The sequence below is a fragment of the Diadema antillarum genome, unplaced genomic scaffold, assembly GCF_040938485.1.
Source record: "Diadema antillarum isolate AM-2024a unplaced genomic scaffold, OU_Dant_1.0 seq00001216_RagTag, whole genome shotgun sequence".
Classification (NCBI taxonomy): domain Eukaryota; kingdom Metazoa; phylum Echinodermata; class Echinoidea; order Diadematoida; family Diadematidae; genus Diadema; species Diadema antillarum.
This window is the reverse complement of record NW_027272008.1, coordinates 243,587-263,472: the sequence shown is the minus strand read 5'-3', so window position 1 is coordinate 263,472 and position 19,886 is coordinate 243,587. Positions and strand designations below refer to the sequence as shown.

Here is a 19,886-nt window from a genome sequence, read left to right as displayed (position 1 = left end):
CTACATTGTTTGAGGTAGGTCTGTTGCTGAGGGTCGTTCTAAAAGTAGGCCTATGTAAAATAATTTTTTTATCTTGCTGTTAAAAAAAAAAAAATGAACTACAGAGAATGTTGCATGATCCAATGATTCACAACGAACTATTAAAGAACCAATAAAAATGTTATTGGATTCAAGTATCAACCCATGTAAACCCGTATGAATAAAGAATGAAAGAGTAACTGTGGTTTCAATGCAAAAGAAAAACAGACACGATCAGAAGTGGAAAGCAGACTAACGCTAGGCGAGTGAAAATTTTCCGTTAGCCGATGGTTTCTCTTTGCATCTCAAAGAACAGGAAAAGATTCGTAACACATATTATGCATATTTAGAATGCCATGTACTTCTTAATAGCATCTAAAGTAAGTAATATGATAGACACAATTGTTTGAATAGTGCCACAAAAAAAGAGAGAGAGAGAAAAAATTGATGATAATGGTAATCCTGGGAGGAAAAACAACTTAATATACGAGATCCCTGAACCCGAAGGAATTCAGAACCTCTTGGCCGGCTGTTGGCATAGCGGCGTCAGGCGTAGAGATATCAGAATACCGGTAAAACACATGGCCAAGAAGGGAGAAAGGATTGTTTTAATCATGCGGGAGTAGAAAGGTGGCTGCCGCTCACCAGGGTACGGTTTGGGGGGTGACTTTGGGCTATTTTCCCAGCACAATTACCTGCATTACGACAAAACAGAGACAAGTATGGACGAAGCAGAAAGTTTCTCAGAGCAGAGTAAAGAGCTGATAAAAAAAGGAAAGAAACATATCAAGATTTTTAAGAAGTGACAAGAAGAGGAAAAAGATACCAAAATTAATTGTTGAAAACCATAAGTCTGGAAGAGATGCAGAATTTACAAACAATGGGCAAGGCAAATAAAGAAGAAGAAAAGAAAGAAAGACAGAAAGGTGAAAAGGAAAGGATTAACAGGTAGAAAGGCAATGAAACAAAAAAAAAGAACAGAAAGATAAAGAGAGAGAGAGAGATGGAAATATGACAACAAAACGACAAAGCACAACAAAATGAATTAGAACACCAGGAAAACTGTAGAAGCATAGAACTTCTAAACTAAAAGGAAAGGTACATGAGGGAAATGAAATACACTGTAGGAAGATGGAAAATGACAAAAGGGAGAATATTAAATGATATGTGACCCGCTACAACAAAAGGATCCTTAAGTCACTGACGGGTGAGCCGAGAAAATTGAGTTTGAAGTCAGGTCACCAAAATCTGTCAAAACCTATGGATTTCTGTTTTTGACATAATTTTGCAGTCTAATGTATCTTCTTTCATCTGCTGAAATTTCGAAGCTAAATAATTGAAGCAAAGGCAAGAAAATAACATTTTTCTGGTCCATGATTTTACGACTTTTCAACGGAACAGAAATGTGTCCGCAGATTTGGATTTAGCGCTACAGCTAGACTCCACCCCTAGCAATGAGGGAATGATCTCATTGGTTAGTGCGTGGCATCCTGGTTACTGATTGGTCGTGCGTAGACCACTGGCGCTAAGCTTGAATGAACATCGCGGAGGTTGCTAGGAGCGTACCTTCTATTGTCAAACCATGAAAACTGTCTTGCTTCCCCTTGATCATGATAGCGTCGGAAGGAAAACTTTGAAGGCAGTTTTCTCGAAACGCTGATTTTTTTAAACCACTCGACATGCGCTAATAAAATCATCGATATCTCCGCAAACCAAGTACTTTTATGAGTCATGTTATATTGACATTAAAGTGGAAGAGTAAGGGAATAATGTCGTCAGATCTGTGTCGTGTCGTTTTCAGAAAATTGTCCTCCCCGACTTTCGGATCCTTTTGTTGCAGCGGGTCACTACGATATGATCATACACAAAAATGAAGCAACACTGACTATCCCCTTAATGGAAAGAGAGAATATGACATGGGGGGGGGGGGAAGAGAAAGGCAAGCAGGTTAAAAAAAAGGCTCTAAAACTCTGGTACTGACACCTACAAAGCAAACTCCTCCTCTTACAAATTTTGTGACTTTTGTTACCTAACAATGGCACGGAGGAGGCAGGAAGGGAGCGATGAATTACGAGGACTTCGTATTCACATGGCGATTCTCTCCGCCCTCGAGACACCTCAGATGTGCGTGACCCCACGAAGTACATTTATGAATGCAAACTGGGTGATGAACAGGCTCTTTGGGGGCCTCACAATCACAGCAATTTCCTCTGCAGTCTTTATTGCCTCATCAAACTGTTTAATAAAATCCTAAATGGTGAATTGTATCTCATCATACATGGCAGGAAACAACATATCATCATCTATTCATTGTGCATCATCTCTTCAAAATGTATCATCACTTTGATGTTCACTTGCATTCGTAGTCTTCTTGGCCTATTGTGACTGGCTTTGTACCGAATAGATTGAAATGGCACTTTTAATTGACATTTCCGCTTGTGAAACTTTTCCATTAAACTCTGTGATATGCTCACATCATCACAAAATGATTTGCCTATAATTCATAATGTATCAGTAAAAGAATTGATGTTGAAGGTATCAACAGTTTAAGATGACTGCAAGTTTTGAAAATCATGCACGGTCCTACAGCACACATCTGTATTAGCGTATAACCTGATACATAGCTCTCCTACGTGGAGTTTGATCGAATGAAGACGTATTTGTGTGTACAAATTGTTTCAAAAATGCAAGTTGACACTGGGATGCTGTTTTTCTATCAATCTGTTGCTAAGTCCCGTGAAAAGAACAATCGCTAGAGAGTAGCTACCGAACTTGAATTATAACTTCTCTGTGATGACCCCCCCAAATCTGTAGCAAGAGTGAAACTCTTGCTTCCAAATGTCCTGATTCTTTAAACAAATCCAACAACCACTGCATCCACTTCAAATATAACTTTCCTACGGTCCACAACTTTCTTCCAACACCACCCTCCCCCCCCCCCCCCAAAAAAAAAAAAAAAAAAATAAGGAGAAAGAAAACAGACAAGAAGAGGAAAAGCTTAAAACCTGAAATCCATACTGTGATGAAATGGCTGATCATTTCGACTACTGACACAGAATGACTGCTTCCATGCACAGCTGTGACAGATCTGACAGGAAATATTCCGCCACTCCGTTACTTATCCCTTGTTTTCGGTGGCTGCGTGGGGTTGCCCCGTCACTTGCGTTGACAAATAGGGCCTGCCAGTGAATTCGAGACACCCTAGCACTGCTAGAACCCCAGGTATTCCCAAGTTCCCAAAGGTGAGCCAACCTTGGATGCAATCAGGGGTTGCCTAGCAAAAATGGGATACTGGATCCTGCTCTTGTCTGTGTCGCTGGGGGACGCCCAGATGGCTCACCAAGTGCCGTATCAGGACAAGTTATCGTTTTGTTTCATAATCAGTCCTGACTTTTGAGAGCATTCAAGGGTGATTTTTTGTTTCTTTGTTTGTTTCATTTCCATCTGAGAAGATGGCTGGATAGGCCATATTCAGCAGCAATAGCTGGTCTTCCATGGGGTTTAGTTGGATGTTAGGTGGGACCACTTTACCGGGTTAAACACCCTGCTCTTTGTGGTGAATAAATGGAGCAGGATCTTTAATAAGTATGAGTTGTGACTCTGTCACACATGGGACCTCTATTTCATGTCCAATCCATGCACATAACATCAGATCAGTGTTCCTCTACAGATCATCAGTGATCACTTTGATCATTCTGTAGAGATCAATACAATTTTCTCTGGTGATCTAGCATTTGAATCATCCAAACCTGACAATCTAAAATATTGCAAGGATTTTGTACAGCACAAATATGTTCGAAGGTTAGGGAGGCATCTATCAAATATCGAGAAAAGCATGTTTCCTGCATTGTGAAGATAATACAATCCTTTTGTTCTAACCATCATTTGTCCCTAAACTGAGATAAATGAAAAAAAAATAGACATACTGTCACACTCCTGCATATAGGACCTACCCCACAACTAACTCGGAGAACCTCATCAACAGACCCCTTCATCCCACCCCTATCCCCCCCCCCAAAAAAAAACAAACACAAAAACAACAAACAACAAACAAACAAACAAAAAACGATGGCTTCATCTTCCAATGAAAAAATGGAATGTTTAAAAACCCAGGATTTATTGCTGCACATTCTAAAATGTCACCACACTGTCAATTCCCGTAGGATGTTCAAGGGGTTACCAAGAAAAATTCCATTCCAATATCATGTTGCCTTGTATGGAAACTGACAATTTTGAGTTTTTTTTCTAGAGAAAAAGAAACATTTCTTCAGACTAATTGTTGTTGGTGTGTAATAAGAGTACCAGGGAATATATTTTGTGTGTCCTCGTCAGTAGATGCACTCTGCTTGTGCCCAACAATTGTGAAAAATGAAAGGTCAGTGGAATTTTGTGAACTAAACAAGTAGAGCTGACCTACATCTAGATCATTAAGCGTTGCCAATTTGTCACACTCTGTAAACTTCTACAATATTCATAACATTTTGAATGCATGCAATATTTTTCCAAATTTTGATTTGAACCACTTCTCTGATTTTTCTGTTTTCATACAAAGCAACAAAGATATCCACAATGGAATTTCCCTTTAAAGGGAAAGATGGCCGAACAGATCTCGCACTCACATTGCGCAGCGTAGGCGCAGAGGTCAGCCGCCTGGCCGAAACTGCACGGGAGCCGACCCTGCAGCATGTCCATCTTGAGCTGTAGGAAGAACTGGTAGCGGGTCACCTCTTCGGACAGCTTGCACGGGTCCTCCACATAGAACTTGACCCCAAAGTAAAGCGTCTTTGTGCTTACATCTGGGAGGCAGTTGTAGGGATATAAAAACATGCAATTTGATTTCATTTTGAAGTCATTTTGTCATTTTCATTTGAAAAATGTAGCAGATGTTCTAGCTTCCATCCTTTCTTCTACATTTGACCTCAAGTCCTGTATTGTCAAGTTTAATCTATAATCTTTGGTTGCAGCTGCCAAAATCAAAAGGCACCAGTGTTGCTGCAAACCTGGTGAAATTTCACCTTATTGTGAAATTCAACATCCTTCATCTAGACTTTTGCAATAAGTCTCTTTGTCTCATTATTCAATTGTCCTGTCAGACTGCACATTTCACCATGCATCAACTCCAATGAATTTGAGTTACTGCATGAAAGGGCAATATTTTCACGTCACCTGAGCATTTGACACTGACTATTACGATCTCTCACATCGAAATCTATGCAGACAATTATATGTCACTGATACTCATAGTGTGAAGAAAGGATATCAAAACATGGCTTTCTTTTACAAATCCCATACTGCTGATGTGGTGACAAAACCTCGTATCTCAGAAATGTCATATGTTCAGGAGAGCATAAAAACGTGCCAGCCAAAGCACTATAACAAATAGGATCACCTTTCCTTTGACATGATATGGGGGCTTCATTTTTGGGGGTAAAACAGCTAGGATTTGGACATGACATCACTTAACTGATTACTTGATGATTATTTTTTTTTTTAAGTGATTTTCACCAAAATTTGAGATACAAGGTTTTGTCACTCCAGCGATGATACATTTCTAGCATTACTGCATGAGCTTGTGCAATTGTAAACTCTCATCTTGACCTATGTTCTCTATTGGATTTTTTGTTATTGCTGTTTTGTTTTTTGTACACTGAACATCTAATTTTCCCTGTCAGAACAATAATAATGTTCTATGACTAATGCAAAAAACAACAAAAACAACTTATTAGTGGATAAAAATGTCAAGTTACAACATTCAAATTTGATTTTGACTGCTCACTCTCTTTATGCATGTCTGAAATCCTGAGAAAATTACAAAGTATCATTCAGCAATTGCATTCATTTAAAATCTTGTTAAACATCTACGAATAATATTAAAGCTCCCTCCTCTTCTGTAATTATCACCAACACTGGATCATTTCAAACAAAACTTGAAGACCTACTTATTTCGATATCCCTATAAAATCATATGTGCACTGGACTTGTACTGTCACTGCCTGGTAATTTGTATATTTTATCTCCTATGGCGACCAGGGAAGACATCTCATAGCGCTTTGTATCCAGTTGAAAAGGCGCTCTAAAAATGTCTACTATTATTATTATTAATAATGTCTCCATTTCTAGTTCTTTTCCTTATTTTTGTTTTTTTGCCCCACTTCATTTGAATATAATTACACTCAACAATTTAATCTCCGCAAAGACATTCCCAATTTGTCCAAAACCTACATAGGCTTATATTTGGGGAAAAATTCACTGCTTATTTCAATCAGTGAGTAGAGTTTAGTATTGTAAGAATCCTTAATTAGTGCTAGCAGGTTGAATCTAAGTAACAGACTGGAGATGGTAAACGAGAGCATCGACGGTGTGCCTTTTTAATAATCACGGTAACCTCGACAGCACTTGGCAGGTGTTTTCTTCTTTTCAAAACCATGGACAAAATATACAGATTCCACATTCCATCGACCACCTCTCCACACTATTATGTACTGAATTCAAAGGTATAGTGGAGCAAAAAAGTTATCAAAAGATACAGATAATGAATTTCCAGGTCATAGATCAAAAAAAAAAAAAAACTGTTCCACTTCATCATCAAAATGGCACAGATCTTCCTTTGAAATCTTCCTATAGTAATAATGCCTAGGAGAATAAGTATATAATAGTTGCCAATACTTACTGAGTTAAACAAAAAAAAATACTACCTGTACATCATAACGAAATACATTATGCACAGCAACAAAGAAGCTTGAAGTGAAGTAAATCTTACGTTTCAGTTGCTTCAAGACTGATTTCTCCGGATGTAACCAGTGCTGCAATCAAGAAACAAAAATCAGACAGCAATATACCACAAATATTGATATTGGACATGACAAACAGTTCTTCAAAATCATAGAATCTGGCTGGGAATGATTTCTTAAAAGCTGAAGGTTTTCTGAAAGGGTTGCAACCAACAGTTACATTAAAGGAATTTTTTACCATTTGCAGAAGAAACAAAAAGCCAGCTTTATTTTTCCAAAATAGTTCTAAAATGTGAGTTAGGGATAGAAACAACCAGTGTTAAAAAGTTAATCAGTATGTCAACTTTAAAGGACAAGTTCACCTTCATAAACATAAGGATTGAGAGAATGTAGCAATATTAGTAGAACACATCATTGAAAGTTTGAGGAAAATCAGACAATCCGTTCAAAAGTTTTGAAGTTTTTGTGCAGTACCCGCTGGATGAGAAGACTACTGCAGTGTATGAATAACTTAGATGTCACATGCGTACAACAATATAAGGAAAATATAAAGAGAATTTCACAAAATTCCTTCTTTTGAAAAAAGTACACATTCCCCTGACTCGTTACCGACAAATGTTATGGGTAATATTATTCCCCCTGCCTTAAGAAAGAGGCAAGTCAAGTGCTCTTTAATTATGCGAAAAAAATTGAAAACATGTTGAATTTTCTTTTACATTTTCTTTATCCTGTTGTACGCATATGACTCACAAGCTGTAGTAGTCTCCTCATCCAGCGGTTCCAACACAAAACTTAAAAAAATTCATAACTTTTGCATCGATTGTCCAATTTTCCTCAAACTTTCACTGATGTGTTCTACTAATATTGTTGCATTTTCTCAATCCTTATGTTTATGAAGGTGAACTTGTCCTTTAAATATACAAAATGTGTGAACAATAGCTATAATAAAATTGTCTCTAGACTAAACTGTCTACAGTTATGGTTTAAAAGTGAGAAAATTGTAATATCTTCTTATATTTTACACTGTAAGCTTTATAGCAAAATTTCTATATGGTATGGTTATTTTGTAATACAACTGACCTACACGTACAGGTATGCATCAAATGTGATAATATAAACATTTTGTATATCATTGTTCCCAACGGTAAACAATACCTCTATAAAGACAGTGTAGAAATCTGCAGCCGTTGTCCTTTTGATATTTCATGCTGCCTTCATATTCCATGAGATATTATTTGATTACATTTGACTTTATAAGTACGATATTAAGTGTCAGAAGGGTTCTCACAGAAAAAAAAACACAATAACAATGTATTATTTATATATATGTGCTGTATTCAAAGTCCCATTATCTATTGTTTACAAGTATATTTTCCTCTGTAAGTATCATTTGCAGAATTAGCATCATAAGATTGTGAAAAAGAAGACATTATTCTTTACACTTTCAAGCAAGGAAACATTGCTGCACAAAAAAAGAAATGAAGGGAATAATTTTGACATACATTTGTAGTAGTATGGCCACTGTTTACAAACAGCAAAGTTATAAAACGAACTAAAAAATAAATCCTTGAGTATAAATACAAAAGCATCAGACGGTGTATGTCTTCAAACAAATTATGCTTAGATGTCGAACTCACTTTGGCAACAAATCAATCTAATCAGTCATTCAATACTTTTAATTTCTACGCTGGAATCTAACACACAACAGAGCATCGCCTCACTATCAAATCTCACAGAAATTCAAAAAAAAAACAACAACAACAACAACCAAAAAACAACCAATTATAGAAAATGATAAATCAATACATTTGCAAAGTTTGTTTCCTCCTTCCGCATAATAATTATATTTGATGGAAGTGAGAGGATGATGGAGAATACTCCAAGAAAGAAAACATGCACTCACTGTTTGGTTGTCATTGTCCACAAATCGGAGACCAAAGTAATCCAGCTCCACCATGTTGAGATGATTGAAGACCCTGTCCAGCACATCCCCGCCTATCATTTTCCTCTGGAATGTGAAGCGAAAAAAATTCTACATACTTTTCGTACCTTTTTCTTCTTCTCCTAAAAATGTCATAAGCATTTTTTTTAATGGACTGTTGTGCTATAGAAGTGTTCATTATTATTAGTAGTAGTAGTAGTAGTAGAAGTAGTAGTAGTACATGTACAAGGTGTAGTAGTAGTATTATCATTATATCATTATCATTATTATTATTATTATTATTATTATCATCATCTTTATTATCATCATTACTGTTATTATCATCATCATCATTAGTATTATCATTATTATTATTATTATCATCATCATTATCATTATTATTATTATTATTATTATTATTATTATTATTATTATTATTATTATTATCATTATCATCATTACCATTATTATTATTATCATTATTATACTATCATCATCATTGCAAAAAAAAAAAACATATGGAGTAAGAATAACCAGGTTGAGTAGTTAATGCTAGACTTGTGAGAGTAACTTACTCTGCATAAAAATGCAGTTGTCAGTATTACTTAGCCCTTTTTGTAACTGTGATTTTCAAATTTCATCTCTTTCTTTTATTTACCGTACCATGAAACTTTCATTGATTTTTGTTTGTTTGTTTGCTTCACCTTTTTCCTTATCCAATTCAATTTTACTTCATGCACATGAGGATGTAAAGTTTACAGTGAGCGAAAGTCCAACATACTGTACCCACATACATGTATGTGCAGGTATACACACACTCATATCCCTGTGCAATCCTTTTGTCTACATTAGATTCTGCAAGGCAGCAGAATACAGAAAAGCCGGGTTCACACGTTCAAAATAGCGGGATGACGATCGCGCTCCATATCTCGAGATTTTTTGCAACCATTCACACGCTCCAAATTAGCGGGATAGCGATCGCGCTCGGAATCGCGAGTTTCTTGCAACCGTTCACACGTACAGAATTATCTTGCTAATTGCCGATCGAGATAACAGCAAAGCCTGCAAACTGGGTCACAGAGCGCCCTTCTCTATCACTGCCTGCGCACGCTTCTCTTTGCCCATTGTTTTTTACGCGTCAGTGGTGTGGTTCGCGCGCTGTTGTTGTGGTGCGCCAAAGAGGTAAAGGACCTCTTTGCAGAGGCCTCGCTGTTGTGATTGTGCGCATTGCATGATGGGATATACAAACTCGAGATTCTAATCCCGACCGTTCACACGTACCAGTGCGGGGCGAATTATCCCGCTAATTGAGGAATTAGCGCAAGATTTCTTGGGATTAGCATCGCGATGCTTATCGCGCTAATTTTCTGGTTTTGTCTGTCCACACTTGCAAAAATCTCGAGATACCGATCGCGATGCAAAGCTCGAGATTTGTATCCCGCTAATTGGTGTACAAGTACGTGTGAACCCCCCTAACATCTTGAGACATGGGTGACCAACCCTTTTGTAACAAAATTCACTCACAAAAATTATACCAGGGTAACATCCAAACTGAATTGAATCTCACAGGGGTTTATTTGCCCTCCATACACCAGTCCTACACAGAGACAATGATTCTGTCTTTGAGATTGCTGCTGTGGTTAGCTTTTGTTGACAAAATCAAATCATATGAGTCCACTATAGTCATCTGAATAGTTAAATGGACATTATGATGGCACAATATCTATCATCATTATCTCACCACAACCATCTAAAAAATTCTAACATAACACTGTAGACTTTTCATTTATGCAGGTTGCCAAATAAAGGGCAATGATAATGTTCGTTACACTGGAATATATATATGTACCACATCCTGTGTCAGCATGGCAGCATTTTGTAGACTAAAACAGTATAAAATATCAGTATGCCACTCAGACTTATGGTTTGGGGCATTGTAGCTAAAAGAATGAGCTGAAGGATCTCCCTCTGATGAATTCACACCCATCAATTCAAGGTCTATAGGTTACCTCAATGATACTGAGTGGGGAATCAATTAAAGAGCTCAATGTATGCTCAGGGACGCATCACACAAAAGAAGGGGGCAGTTAACCCCTTCCCAAAACAGTGCATGGGAGCTTTACATTACAATGGAGAAGACCCCTCTGTTCTCAACTGCACTGCAGGTTACCACAGAAAGACCGAATACATGAGTAAGAACAATGTGTTGTAGGAGGGAAAGGGGGGGGGGGGGGGGTCATTCACCTGTCAAGTTGCAGACTTTAGAACAAGGAGATATCTCCTTCTTGCTTTATAAATAGAACAAAACCACTGAACTGTGTGAATGATGGGTAATCAAGCACAGACTGCAAGATTAACTCTTTGTGCATGTGTGTAGAGTGTGCTATGGGATACGCTAGCATAAAATCCGTTGAGGACAGACTGATTTTGCTACAACAAGCATTTCACACAGACACATGCCTCAAGTATACTAACTCAGGACTCATCCTCAACAGGTTAATAATCCCACACAATAAAATGCATTGCAAAGCATCACAGGAAATGGCATCAATGCAGAGCATTACTTAAAATGTGAGGTAGTGCCCATTAGACAGACATCACCTCCCTGCTGTATACATTTCATACAGCTCTACAATTGCATTGAAGGCCGTTCAGTGATATTCAGTATTGCTGCAAGATTGTTGCTGACTGAGAGATGATATATATGCCAATAACAAATCTCTCTGTCTTCAGGTGGATCTCATTGTTTCAGACATGTTCAACAATTTTCTGACATTATTTATAGGATTTCAATGACTGAGCCAAGCCCGTTCGAGTTAAATGTGTTTTGGATTTGTGCAGTTTCGATGGTATCACATGCCGGGGAGGGGGGATTCTCCTCCAAGTTTTAAGAAAAAAGACAGAAACAAAGAAACAACACAGTGAGTGTTGTTTGTTTGTTTGTTCGTTTGCTTTTCCTTTGTGGAGTATACAGGTCGAGGAGCAAGAGTCTTTTTAAGGATAACCTTTCAGGAACTCAGTTTTAATATAGTCATTGGCAATGCTCTGGGTAATGACATGCTGAACATATATTTTCATTAAATACCCTTCTCAATTCAATAATCAATCAGTTGCTGTCATACAGTTCAATCACATCGCTTTGTAAAACAGGTTATTCTTTACAAATGGAAAGCTTACCTCATGTATTGACTGACAAAGCAATAACTACTTCAAGTAGGTACCTCGGCTAGATTCTTCGTATTGAAATATCAGAATGAGCTTTTAGAACGGGTCATTGTTAGGTCTTCTACAACAGAATTGCCATACATGTGAATTTGAATACATGAATGTATATCATTTCATGCTTAAATTTTAAAAAAGATATCATTTTAAATGTAATGAAAAATATAATTCACAGCAGCATGTGCTATATGTAATGCTTGTAGATATGTCCGTCAGAAATGGAAAATGAAATGAAAATCCAGATTGCGATCTTAGAACCGGCTTCCATTCTGGAAGCTTCGTGGCCAACTGGGTAGCAGTCAAGGCGGTTCAAATGCAGCTGAACCGCACTGCGGCGATCCACATCACTGGTAACGACCGGTGACAGGTTTGGTGGTAAGTTAATACCGGTACATCCCCGCGTGAAATGGTGTCCTCCCTTGCAGGTCAGCAAAGGTGCAGGGATACCATGTTCGCTCCCTGCAGTGACTTTGACAAATCACTATGGGGATCAGGGATGCAAGATGAAGTGCCACAATTTCACACTAGTTTTCTTCTTCCATCTTGAAGTTTTTGGGGGTTTTCTGGGTGGGGATCAATTTTTTGATGACTGAGCGACGTGTTTGAATTGCACGTATCCCAAATCAAAATTTGAGACAAGATTTGCTTAATCTACTTTTGGGGTGAAAAACGAGATCTCCTAATATTGAACTTGGGGTGACCTCATGAGCCCTGAATGAGGACAGATGATTTCGATGACAATGGTCTGTGACTTACATGTTCTTATCAGATCTATAGAAGGTTCATCGCTTCATCTGAGATAAGGTATCATATCACGTTCCTACTCTAAACATTCATCCTGGCTGCAACATAGCACAAATGTAGCACATGAATGTTATCCATATATATCTCAAGGTATCAAAGTTATGTATGATGCATGCCTGAAAATATTTTAAACATTCCTGATTTTTCTGTTATTTTCTTCTTTCACACATGGTTAACCAGGATCCTAGATAGACACACGCACACATATAAGGCACAAACTTTCAAAGTATCGAGAGACTGTCAGGGAGAAATAATAGTTTACTTCATGCTGTTACTTTAAAACAAACAGAACCTGGTTTCAATTACACTATGCCAAATGACTGAGCATGTACATTGTATTTATAATCTTAATTCAGCAATTATATATATATTTTCTTTCTTTCCTTTTTTAAACAATAAAATGGTATGGCAGTTATCAAAATGAACAGTCAGTTTCACAGACTCTTTCTCAAGGATGATAAATCTCACGAATAATCATCACATTCGCAGATCTCAAAACGCCCTTGCACTGAGATGCTTTGATCAGGCTTAGTTACTCTGCTCTCTTTACACACAATTGTCGGCACAAACAACAATAGTGTGAGGGCCCTTGAAATAGGCTAGGAAGGTGGAACACACTTCTCTGGTTGGACCAACAAAGTTGGGTTGGGCGTGTGTACACATACAGCTCTGTATGACTAGCACTTTAAAGAGAATAACATACAAAGTAGCTTCATGAAGAATACTGGCCCCGAAGGCAACGGTAACACAACAGTTTTGAAAACCTAAAAAAGACATTTTGGCACTTTAATAAATTCATTCCAAATAGTTGCAAATATGCAAGCATTAGTTCCACTGATTGGTAATGAACAGAAAGCTTAGATGTGTGACCTCTGAATGACCCTAAATGGTTCAGGGCATTGCTCTTGCACATTGTTTTGTACACTGATATCTTAAAAGTCCTACCCTATGTAACAACACAATCTTGGATTACCGCCTGCAGTGTACAAATGTATCACATCTGTATAACTGTCGGTTTACTCCACTTTGGTACGCACAATGTGTGTGAAATCTGATCAAACTGCAACTGACTGGCCTTAATAGCTGTAAGGAATTAAATAGAGGACAAATCAAATGCAACTAATACATTAGAGGCTTTTATCAAAATCAGATCTGAAGTAAAGGTCCATTATTTCATAATATAAGCTTTTGATCGTTCTATTTCATATTTTGGTAAAATTTCTATAATTCTGTTTGTTTGTTTTTACTAGTATTGTTTTATCAAAGTCGATCTGAGTATGGCATTGAAGTACACTTTAATGGTGGGCTCCTACAGTATGCACAAAACATTACATAAAAACGTGGATCTCTCCTATCCAACAAAACACAGATCCCATAAGATGAAGTAATGTACCTGTTGAACATAAAATAGCAGTTGTAAAGTACATGTACTGTATACTTCTTTCATGCCACGTTTGTTCAGATTTCATCATGTTATACTGCAAGGCTGAGGTGCACAGGTTTTGGGATTCTGTGTCTCTTCAAGTGTGTCTGGGCACTTTGTCCTCCCCTTACCTCCCTTCCCTCCCCCCCCCCCCCCCCCCCCCCCAGCCACTAGCTGAGATCATTTTACAGTCTTCCATTTTCACTGTAGCATGAACTATATTTGGCTTCTTGTGTACCAGTACTGTACCGGTATATAATTATACACCTTTGCATAAAGATGTCTTCCTTATTACGTGGACAGTACAATGGGCTTAATTCCCTTTTTTGCTGCAGTAGTTGTTGTTTTACATTTTTGTGTTCTCCCATTCTCTCTCTTTCTCATTTATGGCAATAGAAAGTTACAACATACTTGCACCAATGTGTTACTGAAGCTCATGAAAGCAGGTACAGCATCTCATCACATAATTTGTCGCACAAAAATGTAAGTATGGGTTAATCAGTATACACCATCTGCCATAAAATGTGTTGTAATCCTTGCTTTAAACTCACTTACAAGTTATCCTTATTTAACATCAAATCAATTCTTAACATTGAGTCAACACAAAGTAACCTTCAGGTCACATACATGTATAGTTATCTGTTTGCTAATGTCTACTTTGTAAATATCTAACTAGAGTTAGCAGTGAGTGAGCTTCTTTGTAAATTTTATAGATTTTATCTCTTTTTAAACCATGATTTCCATGGACCCAAGCTCAAGTATATTAAAAATTTCAATCTGTAACTGCAGCATTTAAATTTGACTGTCAGAAAATGTTCACACGAATGACCAAAACCAAGTAAATACTGAATGAGATTCCATTTCATGAAGGCTCTGGAATTGCCTGTTTTGTGAGTCACTTTTTAACATCGTGACCACCCTCAAATAGGATTGGTGGCAGTATGTATAGAAACAGGCCCTTAGGGTATCTCACTCTGGCTGTATTGGGTAAACATTACTGGAGATGATATTTGCACTGCGAGTATTCATCCGTTCCCCCCACGCCATGACCGCTTTGCAAAGATACAGCCACAAAGCAAGAGATTCTGTTCTTCCTCATTGCCACTGCCGAGAATGACGGCACCATTAAATGTTCACGCCTTAAAGCTCCACTACATGTCTGCAAGTGTGTTGCGGGCTTGGCCTATTATACATACAGTGTACTTACACTCTAGTTGTATCAGAAAGTTCAACACACCTTATGCTTAAGCGAGGAAAAAGTGTCATAAAATGTAGAAATACAAGAGCCTAAATCTTTCATGGTTGCTGTTTTGTCAGGAAGATTGTATGAGATACATCTATGCACTAATCTTACACCTCTTAACTGCAAAATAAAAGACATATCCCTTTTTCTCAGTATCATACCAATGGCATTTTATACAAACAATATTTCCCCACATGGCTTGATCAGCATTCTGGCAAGGAACTCATGCTTCAAACAGAGAAGTGCTCATTCATGTTGTTTACCCAACATGAATAATTGGATTTGTAGTACCATGCATTTGGCTTTTATTACATGACCTTGAACATTACTACAAAACTCTTATCCATTCTACGATTTACACAACTGGATAGAAGCAACAAAGGGGCTGGCTCTGAAACAAGTCTGAACTGAGGAGCAAGAAAAACGATTTGATGATAATAAATCAATAAAATACTCCTTCCTATGTTAATCATATTCTTCCGCTTTCCCGAGTGAAAAAGAAAAGTACATGTTCAGCACACTGTACCGTATGTCCTAAAAAAGAATTACAAAGTCTGTACCCTCGCAAAGACAAATAGTGAATCAATCCAAACACAATTCCAGGGTATGAAACTATAACTCATTGCCCACATCTTACAGAGAACCCCATTCAATTTGCTTTGACAGTGGTCAAAGAGAAGTGAGGATTTTAAAGAGCATGTCAGGAATCCCTTCCCTCCAAGTTCTGTCTATTGTGTTTACACATTGAATAAAATACGATTCAAAGAGCATCCAAGTGATAAACTTGGAAGAATCAGACTCATGACAATCTTTACAACAATCCACATTTCTCTGTGACTGCTTAACCAGATTGAATGGGGTTTTCTGCAAAATAGAGCTACAATTGTAAGATGACCTGATGTTATATTTCTACGACCCTAAAGTAGCATTTAGATGGTTTAATCATATTGGGGTTATTGATGCAAAAATCTGATTGTAATTTGTTTGTTTTTGTTTTTGATTTTGTTTTTGTTTTGTTTTTGTTTGTTTGTTTGTTTGGTTTTTTTGGGGGGCATACTGTACATCAGAATGCTCAATACTGTTCTCACTTTTTAGGGGAGTAGGGCCCTACGTTTTTGCCCTTTTTCTCCTTTCCCCAAATCCACAATGAAATCAGTTTAGCTGAACAATAAGTACAACGACATTATGAACTTTGTACATACACCAAGCTGTTTTACCTTTACAGTACCTTTACCCAAGATTCGGGAAAAATGCTGTTGTAACAGAAGTCAGGCTTCCACATCTTGCTCTCGTGGTCTCCACTCATCCTTTCTATTCCTTTCGTTTTATATTATTATTATTATTATTATTATTATTATCATTATTATCATTATTATTATTATTATTATTATTATTGTGTTATTTTCTCTCTGTTCAAGTCTGACTCTCTTCTGTGCGCTCAGCATTTTCTTCTACATGTTATAGAAATCCTCTGTTTCACTTTTGTTAGAGGGTCATGTAGGTGGGTTAACACAGTTGTTTCCATAAAGTTGTGTCCAATTTGAAACTTCTTTGTAAACATATCCTAGCCATCAAAACAGATTTGTCAACAGTAAAACTGCAATGGTTGGAGATGGACTATCTGTAATGTTACTATAATACATACATGTACATTATTTCAAATACCATATTTGAGTGGTAAACTACGTACAATAAATAATGTTTATAACTTAATATTTAGAGTAAGAGGAAATATTTGGGCTGCAGGAGGCAAATAAAGGTTTTATAGCAACCTTATCCTAAAAACAATGGATCCAAAGGTAAAGTTATATAACCCATGCACACCTTTCAACCTTCCCTCAACCCTTTTCAGTGATTTGTATCAAGAACATTTTCCCAATTACTTACTCAGACTTTTCAAACATTTAAAAGGCACAGCCAGGCAAGGGCTAAATTGCTTTTGCTGTATGACAGATGTACCACTCATACCTGTATGTATACTATATGTATCACAACCATATCATTTTTTTAATGCACTTTTTGTCCATTTACTGTAAAAGTGGATATTTTTGCGCGACTAATTTTTCGCGCTTGGCCCAGTGAGAAGAGTTTCGCGTACTTTTAATTCCGCTGAAACAAGACAGTACATGTAAGTACAAGAACATATGGCAAGCAAAAATATTTGCGTACTTTTATTTTCGCGAAAATTACAACACCACAAAAATTTCTGCTTTTACAGTAGTATTTAAATTTTTTCAAACATGGTTTGTTTTATTAGACATGTTCTGGTCAGACAAACATTTTGAAATTGTCTGACATCCACGCTCACATTTGTTACAGACTGTTAATCATGCTACCAAGCGCTGACGACCGGGCGGAGACCGACAGGACCTACCTACACTCCCGTAGCATAGAGATGATGATGATGATGATGATGATGATGATTATAGTGATACACACAACTTTCAATGTAAATTAATGGTAACAAAAAAAAAAAGACCAAAAAAAGCAGAGATTGACAATGAATAAATCCTGTGATGTGATGATAAGTGCCTAGTAGCTCAAGGAATTACACTGAGTGAAATTGATTTAAAAATGTCTACATAGCTTTGGAGATGAGAATCCAAGAGCAAAAAGTCAAAATTGGGAAGATTTTCATGGCATTCCTCTCCACTGTAATACTGTACTTTTTTAAAGCATGAGATTAATAACATGAAATTAAGTTTTAAGAAAAGCTTTTTAGTTCAGGCTGATGTGGTGTGACATATCAAACAAATTGGTGCGTGTTATGTTTAATAAATCGAGGAGAATTTACCTGAATATTCATGTTAACTTCGGTACCATTGAGCAGTTGAATGCTGCAGTGGGTGTCCGCGGTCTGCGAGCCGCAACACGCCATGGTGAGCCGGGAGCTGGCGGCTGGCGTTCGCACCAACAAACGGTGTGAAACGTCGGCGGCGTTTCTGCTTTCTAACGTAGATGAAACGACTCACCAACAGTTGGTTTACAGCTTCAATTCGCTAGAGTCTTATCAATTGAAGGGACATTGTTGGAGAGCATGATGTATCCAAAGCATTAAAATCACAAAAGGGTTCTCTAGCGTTAACACTAATCAACCGTCCGCCATGTTAAAACGCTCGATGTATTTTCCCTAATTCAAGATGATTATTCCGGCACGGATTTCCACACAAAATGCCGTAGAGCGTGACTTCGCTGCTGAGTCGCCACGGCCTAATGGCTTCAAACGCAGCGAAGATTGCTTCTATGCGACTATGGCTATGCGAACAGACAGCGTCGTATAGTTCGTTGAGGCAGCTGCAGTTGAGTAGCACTGTGAAACAACTGTCGATGAATGGAAACCGGTAGTGAAGATGGGAATATCGCCGTTTCAGAAGAGGGGAATATATTCAAGATTCAAAGACGGCGTTTTTTTTGTCACACTCCCGGTCAGAGGCGTACGTCATACGACGGGAAGTGGATGACGCATTTTGTATGCACTGCACTTCATCTTCAAGTCATTTCACTAAACTCGTCGCGGTTAGTCAAGTGTCGCCATTCAATAGCCGGAGCAAATACCAGTGCATGCATTCATGCCGTAATTCATCGGGGGTCTGTTGTTGTTAGTAATCTTGCGTAATCACAAGCGTTTAAAATAATTGCTTGTTAATTGGCCGCGAGATGGCGCTCGGCAACGAATCACAACCTGCGCATTACGTCCAGTGCCCATGGTGTCTCGAGTACGACACAACTTCCTCGAGCACTCACTGAAAAAATAAATGAATAAAATAAATGGAAATTTAAATAAAATAAGCTACTTATGGCTCTGTGCACTGTTTCTCATCATCATCATCTTCTTCTTCTTCATCTTCTTCAAGTACAAGATCCTGATAACATAAATGAATCTTGTCTAATTGTACAACTTCATGGAAATATCAAATGCACTCGGATGTGCAGCTGAAATAATAAAGGAAAGTTAGGCAAATTTTCTGGTGTAGTTCAATATAATCGAGGAAATGTCGAAAAAAAAATAAAGTAGGATAGATGATAACCAAGTTAGGTGCTGTTTATTATTCCTAAAAATAATGTTCGTTATAATTAATGAAAAAACAAATATATAAATAAAATTAGAGGTTCAGAGGTTCACTAAACTGAGAAAGGGTTCGTTAATCCATACATTTTCTTTTCTTTCTTTCTTTCTTTTTGGTGGCCTTATTCTGAAGGTTCACTATACAGAAGGTTCGTTAATTCGAAAATGAAAATCAATACTAGTAAAGGTCGTTATTCCGAATGCTCGTTATTTCGAAGGCTCATTAATCAGAAAACAGAATAAAGTCTGTTATTCCATTGGTTCCGAAACTGAAATAAGGTTTGTTAGTCCGAAAATGAAAAAAAAAAAGTTCGTTAGTCAGAAAATTTAGTAATTTGTGGGGGGGGAGATGTGATCATCGTTTCTGTCGAGTAGTTATAAGCATTGAAGGTTGGAAGGGGCTGAATGCTCACTATGCTTATGAGATTTTTTTTTTTCTGTTCTTTTTTTCTACCTTT

General features: G+C 37.5%; 1 protein-coding gene across 1 annotated transcript in view; it reads right to left on the bottom strand.

Annotated features, from left to right (window-relative positions):
* Positions 1-18,602, bottom strand: part of LOC139744873 (band 4.1-like protein 4A) — a 78,494-nt gene extending 59,892 nt beyond the window's left edge. The window contains exons 1-4 of the mRNA XM_071655285.1: positions 18,157-18,602; positions 8,653-8,757; positions 6,779-6,821; positions 4,638-4,814 (exon numbers count right to left, since the gene is read on the bottom strand). Of these exons, the coding sequence (XP_071511386.1) occupies positions 4,638-4,814; positions 6,779-6,821; positions 8,653-8,757; positions 18,157-18,240 (409 nt within the window). The 5' untranslated portion in view covers positions 18,241-18,602. The remainder of the gene's footprint in view (positions 1-4,637; positions 4,815-6,778; positions 6,822-8,652; positions 8,758-18,156) is intronic.
* Positions 18,603-19,886: the final 1,284 nt, after the last annotated feature.